Genomic DNA, 10381 nt, shown 5'->3' with positions numbered 1-10381 from the left:
TAGAAAGTGCATTTTGGATAAACAAGAAAGAAAAGGTACTCTGATCAACAGGTAAAATATGTGCTCCTAGTAAACAAGAGTAGAAGAATTAGCAACAAAAAATCATGAAAGAGCACCTTAATGCATTCCTTTCCAGTGTTCTCGTCTTCCACTACAACTGCATCCATGAACTTTCCCATGGCAACAGTAACAGCAAGGTTATATTTCTTCTGCGAGGGCCTGCAAAGTTCAAGCATGCGGCCATGGACTCCAGGGAATAGCCGCTTTAGACGTCCAACGGTTTCTTTTAACCGAGCATCACGCTCACTTTCATGTTTGTCAGCTTTAAGCTCCCGTAGTTGTGTTTCTATTTCATCCAATCTCTGCTTCAGCATTTGGTATTCAGATCTGCACAAAACTTGTTAATAAGTGTATTGAGAATTAAAAACATATTGATAGTGGAGGAAAACTTGGGCCAAAGGACTTGAAGCTACACCATAAAAAATCAAAGAATTTGGTAGGCTAACCCTGAAGATTGGCGTTCCTTTGCAATTTTGTTGTGTTCCTCATGCAAGTGTGTGAGCTCATTTTCAAGCTTGGGAATAGAATGGAGAATCTTGCTAAGTTTTGTCTGCAGTTCACGTTCTTGTGATGATATCTCATCTTTACGGCTTTCCAGCTGCTGCATGTTCTCCACTAAATTCTTTTTTGCTTCAGCATCAGCATTTAATTTTTTTTCTATAACTTCTTTCTCATCTCTTAGCTTTGCTGTCTTCATTCCTGCATCCTCCTTACTGTAACAAAAGTAAAGTGCAGTAAGGATGGCATTGAAGCCAGAGGACTAATAAATGGAAATGGTATGAGAGAAAAAAAATAAGTTGTCTATTTTAGTCATAATTAGCAAAAGCGATTATGGAGCCAGCTACTGAGAAAAAAGGCCAATTAATATTTGCTAAGTTTAACAAATGGAAATTTCATTGAGCTTAAGACAGCAAACCCAAAATCATGTCAATGAGATGGTTGTGTATCCAGATTCCAGAAACTTGTGGTTATCAAATATTGAAACCTTAGGGCCTGTTTGGCAACAACATTTCTCAAAACCATGGTTTTACAATAATATACTTTGCAAGTGTCATGGCAATATCATAGTTTTGGCCAAGAATACCATGGTTTTGAGGAACATTGTTTGGATAACATTGTAAACCATGGTATTTAGGAAAAAGCTAGCCATGCAATTAAAATTTTGGTTTGGAGTGGAGTTTTCAATACTATAAAAATACCATGGTATCGAATACCATACCATGGTTTTGAATACATAGTTTTTAGGAATGCAACCAGACACCTTATGTCACAAATACTCTGGTATTCTTATGAACCATGGTATTGCCTAGAAACTTTAAAAATACTTTACTTCCAAACAGGCCCTTAACAGTTACCTTGATAAGCATGATGTTTTTTAGTACAAGTGCTGTGTAGATATTATAGAGAGAGAGGGCAGAGTCTTTTGGTGTCCATTCCAGTTAAGAATTAGGAATTCACAAAACACAGTTACCATCCAATATTCTCTCATGCCTTTTTCTAGTTGTACCGAGCAAAATCTAGGCCTGAATTCAATTTACCGCTTCAAAATTAATGGAGGAAATAGACTATTCCACCTTTCAGAAATAGGCCATCTATGCAGGCCTTCCTAGCCAAGTTAGACTATTAGAAGCACTGGGCTTTTAAATCCACCTGTCTTCCCTTGTACCAAATTACCAATTCCCCTTCCACTGCCTAGAAATGGGGTTTTAAAAGACAAGATAAGCTACAATGCTACATTGCCTCTTTTCACCTCACAGCCCCAATGTTAGGGTAATGGTTGCGATAGTATGTTGTTTTGGCTAATCCGTGGAATATTGTGTGCGTCCAAGTCATCCACACTTTAAATAAAACATTAGCCCCCAGTACACATCTGAGACAAAACAGTACAACTCAACTCATAGGCACAAATGTTCTTCCTATCCTAGAATAATAATACACCGCATGTGTGCTGACGCCTAGATAGACTAAATATAAAATCAACGCTGCACATAAGATGTCTAGTCACACTCACATTCTATGATACTCCTGGAGTTGGTCGTCGGCTAATAACAGTTTTCCACTTGTATCTTGTCCTTGCTCATTCAATTCCTCAATAGCTTCTGTGACCTCAACCAGATCACTTTGCAGCCTTCTCAGCTCTCCAAGATGTTTTTTGTGATCATCCTTCTTTTTGTCAATCTCTTTCTTGCAACTTTTGATTTTTGATTTGAGACGAGATATTTGCTCTTTTAATTTAAGAAGCTCAGGTTGCTGAAAATAGAGATACAATTACAATATGTAGTTTTTTTATTAGTATATCCAGTAACAGCACTTAAAATTCTATAGGAAAAAATCCTCTTTCAGCTATTATTATCAAGGATCTTTAGCAATAATCAAAAATTAAAAGCAGAAAAAATATTCAGTAATACCACAATGAACATGATTTTATAAAAGCAGCCCAATCATTATGTAACGATAACATAAATAGACATTTGTCAAGAGGAAAACCAAAAGAACATTAAATGGCAGCATATCATGTTACTATTGAGCCCATTATTATCATTAACAACAAAGCCTTTTGATTCCAAGCAAGTTGGATTGCGCTATCAGTCTATCACTGGACCTATCCAAAACATAGTAAAGATCTCATAATACTTAAGCTCATATGAAGATATGGATTTGTTGAAAGAGGGATGCTAAGTGGTGAGGGGAAGGTTGAGTGTGCCATGCACATGCATGGCATGGACAAGTGAGCAGAAGGTTGAATGGGCATTATAGGGATGCGGTTGAGAGACCTACTAAACCATTTATACAGCATAAACAGAAATTGCAACTTAGAATGAAAGTAAGCAATTTCAGTGAAAGAAGTACGATAATGATTCCTAAGTCCAGTGTTATTAAAACTACGTTTAAACGATGTTTAAACTACGTTTAAACGATGTTTAAACTACGTTTAAACGTCAAAACTCTAATTAGAGGTTGAAATCACGTTTTAGCGTTTTGGCGTTCTAAACCGTAAAACGCAGTGTTCTATGCATTTTAAACCATTAGCTATTTTTGGGCCCGGTCTATTAGTTACTTTTGGGGTTCAATCCAGCTCATGGGTGAAGTTTTGGTAAGCCACTAACCTCTCTGTTTTGGTATTTAACTTCATATTATTGTCTGAAATTATGATATATTGATATTTTTCCTATGTTGTTTAAAACTACGTTTAAACAAAGTTTAAACGTTTAAAAGTCAAAATTTCACCCATGAGCGTTCCAACGTTTTATCGTTTTAATAAGCTTGCCTAAGTCCAGAATGAAAGTTTTGGTGAAGTGGGAGTGCAAGCGAGTAAACTAAAAAACACTTGCCTTCTTGTCGAGTTCAAGCTTTTTCTTGGTTATGCTTTTCTCAGACAATGTGATTTTCTTGAGAAATGCACTTTGCTCCTTCTTTTTTGCAGTCAGTTCATAGTCACTGGATCGATTCTCTTCCTGCACTTGCTGAAGAGATTCTCTATCCTCCACAAGCTCAGCTTCAATTTTCTCTATGTCTTTTTCGATGGTATAGAGTTGCCAAAGGTAATGCTCTGTCTTCAACAGTTTCTGGAGGGAAATCAAGGAGACGACATAATTAACATGAAGAAATTAATTAAGCTAAACACGAAGCTCACACAAAGAATATCACACCAGGTCCTGTTGAAGGCGTAGATGCTTCTCTGCCTCCTCTTTTTGCACCTTCTTCTGCTTCCGCTCCATGACAATGGTCCTTTTCTCTTGATACACAAGAGCAGACTTCTCTTCGGCCCTGGCTTTCTGCTCCTCCAGCTCGTCATACTCCCTCCTAAGCTCATCAGAGCCTGAGATCTGCTCCAGGAGAGCGGTGAGCTCCTTGGGGTTCTTGGAGGCAATGGATTCTACATCACCCTGCAGTGCAAATGGACAGTTTCCCTGCCCTACTTAAACCCGAGACTGGAAACTTTAAATTATCAGGAATATACAATGACCAAGGGAACAAATGGAGAAACCTGAAAGACGAGGAAGTTGCGGGCCTTGACGAGGATGCCGAGGGACCTGAGCTTGGCGTTGTAGACGTCCCAGGTGACTTGGTTGCGGTCGATGCGGTACTCACTGCCGCCGGCGCCGGTGATGCTGCGGGTGAAGCAGAGCTCCTCCTGGTTGGGTTGGCAGTAGAAGAGGCGGACGGAAGCCTTGCGGCCCTTGGCCTCCTTGTCGCGGTCGTCGAGGGCGTAAATGAGGTCCTTGAGCTGCGCGCCTCGAAGGTGCGTTGAGCGCACGCCCAGCACGAAGCTGATGGCGTCCATCAGGTTGGACTTGCCGGCGCCGTTAGGGCCGATGATGGCTGTGAAGTCGACGAAAGGCCCAATCGTCTGCTCACCCTTGTACGACTTGAAGTTCTCCACCACCAGTCGGTCGATCCGACCCCCAACGCTGCCACCCCTGACCCGGAAGTCGCCGCTGCGCCCATCCGCTGCCGCCATCTCCTCCCCTCCACCTTCACGAAGTAGCTAGGGTTTTGGTCGGAGTGGGCATCCGAAAACGGACGGGAGACGAGCAGGGGACGAAGACGACCAAGGGAGCGCAAAAGCGAGAGGACCAGAAGAGTGGACTAGCGGACAGCCCAGATTTTTCAGAATTTGCCCCTCGCTCCTTTTAGAATTTACCCTTCAATAAGTGAAGTTTTTTTACATGGAAACGCATTCCATAGCTATTAAGCAGCTCAGTACATCGCCGGATACAAGATTACAAATAAAGTCTGGTGCATTATCTAGCCATAAACTAGAGTCAACATCACCTAAATTTGCTCCATAAGCAGCTGGACAGTCAGCAACTAAATTACAGGTTCTTTAGCATTAGACACAATACGCATGCAAACTCAGAAAACATCCTACTCTTTATTTCCTTCAATACTATCAAAGCAAAGAGATCATATTCTTGAGAGATCAGCGTCGTCTTCAGGATCGCAGCATCGGTTTCAATCATCACATTTTGCATACCAAGGAAAGCAGTCAGCTCCAAATCTTTCATACAAGCAACGCACTCAGCAGTCAGCATGAAGGGCAGAGGATAAGCCAGTCAAAGCGCCCGCCCCCGGCAGCCAAGAAAACGGCATCGTGGCCCTTTATAATACATCCTCAGCCGTCCAAATCTGAATTCGCATAAGAGCCATCGCAATTTATTTTGTAAAAGCCTGCTGGGGAGATTGTCATTTTAGGTTAATATATGTGGGGCTCTAGCAGAATTTTCTATCCGAAGTTTCTTTATATTCATCAAATGGTAAGCAACAGTATTGCACACACATTCAGTAGATCCACATGTTTCCCCTTGCTTTGCCCTATTGCGAGCTGACCATCAGCACCATAGCAACAACACAACCTTAATTTTGGTTTCTTCTCGGAGGGCTAGGATAGATTCGATGACCTCCAATGCCGAAGCTTTGCTTGCGAGGAGTATTCTTGTGTCCTCCAGGTATAAACATCTCACCTGCTTCACTTTTTTGCATTTAAAAAACAGATGTCCACCATCTTCATCAAGTCGGAAGCACATGGGGCACATAGTTTCAATTTTTATATCTTTTCTTGCTATATTTACTCTGACACAGTGGCTATTATGGACTAATCTCCACAGGAACATTTTAATTTTGTTAGTCACATTGTAACACACGGGCTTTAAGGAACAAAGTCGGGTGCATCTCATACATGCGCCAAAGAAGACAACATATATAATAACAGAGTGTATAGAGATAAATGTCATAATAAAATCAGAGTACTTATTACATAGTGGAAGTCTTATAAAATTAAAAATAAATATAACAGGATCTAAAATATATCCTTGGCGCCAGAAAGTCAACTGAGAGACGCCACATAAATCAAATCGAACTCCTCGTTGTGGCTCCACCTGAACCACCTGATCTTCTCCTGTGGGGGGTGTGAGACAGCAAGAGTGAGCTCACACATGTTCATCGCTAAACAAGTTGTGGGGAATAATGTGGCATGAACTCCCCAAAGGTGGGAGTTCATGTGAAGTGTAAGGCTGATCAACAAAATAAAGGTTGAAGCTGAGCATTGCTTTTATAAGTTGGTCAAAATTTTATTACCAATTACTAAGTATAAGTAAATATCAAACCTTAGTAATAATAAGTAAAAGTAATAATAAAATAATCTCAATGCGACGCGAATGACAATTTGAGTTTTAATTCCGTAGATTAATCATGTGAGGGTCCGAGCCGCTAATAACCGTGAGCACGGCTAGTATACCAGTTTTACACTCTGCAGAGGTTGCACATCTTTACCCACAAGTCATGTTACCCATTTGCCAAGGGGTCATGAATCCCATACACCTCTACTGAGGAGGCGAGGCAGGGTAACACTGCGAGGCCTTTACAAAGTTTCACTAGCTTCAGAAAACCCGCTACAGTTTATAGGAAGCTCTAATGCAGGAATTTCTCGCCTGACCGCCATCGCAGCAAAATCAACCCAAGGACATCCCTACACTGACCACTCCCATACCGCCCTTGCCCCTTTCGGGTAAGCTAGTCATCCACTAGCTTTCCTAGTTAATTAGCCAAGGGCGTCCCATACTACCCTTGTGGTAGCACTGTTTTCCGGATGGTTGCTCCATGTTCCAATTAACATAATGATCTTATCATGAACATAAATAACATAACAGAATAATTGGAACATGGATGTAATGAAATATTATCCCAAAACCATATAAAGCAATAGCATAACTACCCAATTGATTCAGGGATAAACAAGGTAAACAGGATAAACAGACTAGGGTAACCTATTGGGTCCCATCAAAATTAAACATATGCATGAATAGTGATAATAAAGAATATTATTGGGTAACAAAAGTGGATCAAGGGCACAACTTGCCTGATGAAAGGGAATTAGGCTTACACCGAGTTCCTAAATAATTTTGGTGGTTGAATTGCCCAACACAAATCTTTGGACTAACTAGTTTGCCCAAGTGTATAGATTATACAGGTGTAAAAGGTTCACACTCAGCCAATAAAAAGACCAAGTTTTGGATTCAACAAAGGAGCAAAGGGGCAACCGAAGGCACCCCTGGTCTGGCGCACCGGACTGTCCGGTGTGCCACCGGACATGTCCGGTGCACCAGGGGGACTCAGACTCAAACTCGCCACCTTCGGGAATTTCCAGAGGCGACCCGGCTATAATTCACCGGACTGTCCGGTGTACACCGGACAGTGTCCGGTGCGCCAAGGGAGGTCGGCCTCAGGAACTCGCCAGCTTCGGGAAACTCCAACGACTAGTCCGCTATAATTCACCGGACTGTCCGGTGCGACTCCGGAGCAACGACTATCTCCGCGCCAACGGCTCCCTGCGGTGCATTAAATGCGCGCGCAGCGCGCGCAGATGGCAGGCGTGCCCATACTGGCACACCGGACAAGGAACAGTAGATGTCCGGTGTGCACCGGACACCCAGGCGGGCCCACAAGTCAGAAGCTCCAACGGTCAGAATCCAACGGTAGTGATGACGTGGCAGGGGGCACCGGACTGTCCGGTGCGCCATCGAACAGACAGCCTCCCAACGGCCACTTTTGGTGGTTGGGGCTATAAATACTCCAACCACCCCACCATTCATTGCATCCAAGTTTTCCACTTCTCAACCACTTACAAGAGCTAGGCATTCAATTCTAGACACACCCAAAGTGATCAAATCCTCTCCAATTCAACACAAAGCCCTAGTGACTAGTGAGAGTGATTTGCCGTGTTCATTTGAGCTCTTGCGCTTGGATTGCTTTCTCTCTTTCATTCTTTCTTGTGTTCAATACTCACTTGTAACCAAGGCAAGAGACACCAATTGTGTGGTGGTCCTTGCGGGGAGGTTTTGCTCCCGGTTGATTTGAGAAGAGAAAAGCTCACTCGGTCGAAGGGACCGTTTGAGAGAGGGAAAGGGTTGAAAAAGACCCGGCCTTTGTGGCCTCCTCAACGGGGAGTAGGTTTGAGAGAACCGAACCTCGGTAAAACAAATCCTCGTGTCTCACTTCATTATTTGCTTACGATTTGTTTTCACGCCCTCTCTCGGACTTGATTATATTTCTAACGCTAACCCGACTTGTAGTTGTGTTTATATTTGTGAATTTCAGTTTCGCCCTATTCACCCCCCCTCTAGGCGACTATCAATTGGTATCAAAGCCCGGTGCTTCATTAGAGCCTAACCGCTCGAAGTGATGTCGGGAGATCACGCCAAGAAGGAGATGGAGACCGGCGAAAAGCCCACTACAAGCCACGGGAGCACTTCATCGGAAGAGTCCCGCACCAAGAGGAAGGAGAAGAAGAAGGACTCCTCCAAACGGAAGGAGAAAAAGTCTTCCTCTTCTCACCACAAAGAGAAGAAGGAAAAATCTTCTTCCCACAAGCCGCATCGGAAAGGCGACAAGCACAAGAGGATGAGGAAAGTGGTCTACTATGAGACCGACACTTCATCAACATCGACCTCCGACTCCGATGCGCCCTCCGTCACTTCTAAGCGCCAAGAGCGCAAGAAGTATAGTAAGATCCCCCTGCACTACCCTCGCATTTCCAAACATACACCTTTACTTTCCGTCCCATTAGGCAAACCACCAACTTTTGATGGTGAAGATTACGCTAGGTGGAGCGATTTAATGCGATTTCATCTAACCTCGCTCCACAAAAGTATATGGGATGTTGTTGAGTTTGGTGCATAGGTACCGTCGGTAGAGGATGAGAACTATGATGAGGATGAGGTGGCCCAAATCGAGCACTTCAACTCTCAAGCAACAACAATACTCCTCGCCTCTCTAAGTAGAGAGGAGTATAACAAAGTACAAGGGTTGAAGAGTGCCAAGGAGATTTGGGATGTGCTCAAAACCGCGCACGAAGGAGACGAGCTCACCAAAATCACCAAGCGGGAAACGATCGAGGGGGAGCTCGGTCGGTTCCGGCTTCACAAAGGGGAGGAGCCACAACACATGTACAACCGGCTCAAGACCTTGGTGAATCAAGTGCGCAACCTCGGGAGCGTAAAGTGGGATGACCACGAGATGGTTAAGGTTATTCTAAGATCTCTTATTTTCCTTAACCCTACTCAAGTTCAATTAATCCGTGGTAATCCTAGATATACTAAAATGACCCCCGAGGAAGTTATCGGGAATTTTGTGAGTTTTGAGTGCATGATCGAAGGCTCGAGGAAGATCAACGAGCTTGATGATGCCACCACATCCGAAGCTCAACCCGTTGCATTCAAGACAACGGAGGAGAAGAAGGAGGAGTCTACACCAAGTCGGCAACCAATAGACGCCTCCAAGCTCGACAATGAGGAAATGGCGCTCGTCATCAAGAGCTTCCGCCAAATCCTCAAGCAAAGGAGGGGGAAGGATTACAAGTCCCGCTCCAAGAAGGTTTGCTACAAGTGTGGTAAGCCCGGTCATTTTATTGCTAAATGTCCTATATCTAGTGACAGTGACCGAGGTGACGACAAGAAGGGGAGGCGAAAGGAGAAGAAGAGGTACTACAAGAAGAAGGGCGGTGATGCCCATGTTTGTCGGGAGTGGGACTCCGACGAAAGCTCAAGCGACTCCTCCGACGACGAGGACGCCGCCAACATCGCCGTCACAAAGGGACTCCTCTTCCCCAACGTCGGCCACAAGTGCCTCATGGCAAAGGACGGCAAAAAGAAGAAGGTTAAAACCAACTCCTCCACTAAATATGAGTCTTCCAGTGATGATAATGCTAGTGGTGAGGAAGATAATTTGCGTACTCTCTTTGCCAACCTTAACATGGAACAAAAGGAGAAATTAAATGAACTAATTAGTGCCATCCATGAAAAGGATGATCTCTTGGACTCCCAAGAGGACTTCCTAATCAAGGAAAATAAAAAACATGTTAAGATTAAAAATGCTTACGCTCTACAAGTTGAAAAATGTGAAAAATTGTCTAGTGAGCTAAGCACTTGCCGTGAGATGATTGACAACCTTAGAAATGATAATGCTAGTTTAAATGCTAAGGTTGATTCTCATGTTTGTAATGTTTCAATTCTCAATCCTAGAGATAATAATGATGATTTGCTTGCTAGGATTGAAAAATTAAACATTTCTCTTGCTAGCCTTAAATTAGAGAATGAAAATTTGATTGCTAAGGCTAAAGATTTTGATGTTTGCAAAGTTACAATTGCCGATCTTAGAGATAAGAATGATATACTTCGTGCTAAGATTGTTGAACTTAATTCTTGCAAACCATCTACATCTACCATTGAGCATATCACTATTTGTACTAGATGTAGAAATGTTGATATTGATGCTATTCATGATCATATGGCTTTAATTAAACAACAAAATGATCATATAGCAA

General features: G+C 43.0%; 1 protein-coding gene across 1 annotated transcript; it reads right to left on the bottom strand.

Moving 5' to 3' along the window:
- Nucleotides 1-1878: 1878 nt before the first annotated feature.
- LOC100272324 (uncharacterized) lies at nt 1879-4621 on the bottom strand. The gene is made up of 4 exons (NM_001146808.1): nt 4049-4621; nt 3711-3947; nt 3393-3626; nt 1879-2310 (listed from the first exon to the last, which is right to left on the bottom strand). Exons 1-4 carry the CDS (start codon nt 4520-4522, stop codon nt 2068-2070), a joined length of 1188 nt encoding a protein of 395 aa, NP_001140280.1. The 5' UTR covers nt 4523-4621; the 3' UTR covers nt 1879-2067.
- Between the last annotated feature and the right edge of the window lie 5760 nt (nt 4622-10381).

Source organism: Zea mays, chromosome 1, assembly GCF_902167145.1.
Source record: "Zea mays cultivar B73 chromosome 1, Zm-B73-REFERENCE-NAM-5.0, whole genome shotgun sequence".
NCBI classification, from domain to species: domain Eukaryota; kingdom Viridiplantae; phylum Streptophyta; class Magnoliopsida; order Poales; family Poaceae; genus Zea; species Zea mays.
The sequence above is the reverse complement of the archived record's forward strand: the minus strand, read 5'-3'. Positions and strand labels throughout refer to the sequence as shown.

Excerpts from the sequence above, each read along its gene's own strand:
- LOC100272324 (NM_001146808.1), bottom strand. The coding sequence starts at position 4,522 with ATGGCGGCAGCGGATGGGCGCAGCGGCGACTTCCGGGTCAGGGGTGGC. Across the intron at positions 3,948-4,048 it reads GCAACTTCCTCGTCTTTCAG|GGTGATGTAGAATCCATTGC; the intron begins GTTTCTCCATTT and ends TTTGCACTGCAG. Across the intron at positions 2,311-3,392 it reads AGCTTGAACTCGACAAGAAG|CAACCTGAGCTTCTTAAATT; the intron begins GCAAGTGTTTTT and ends CTCTATTTTCAG.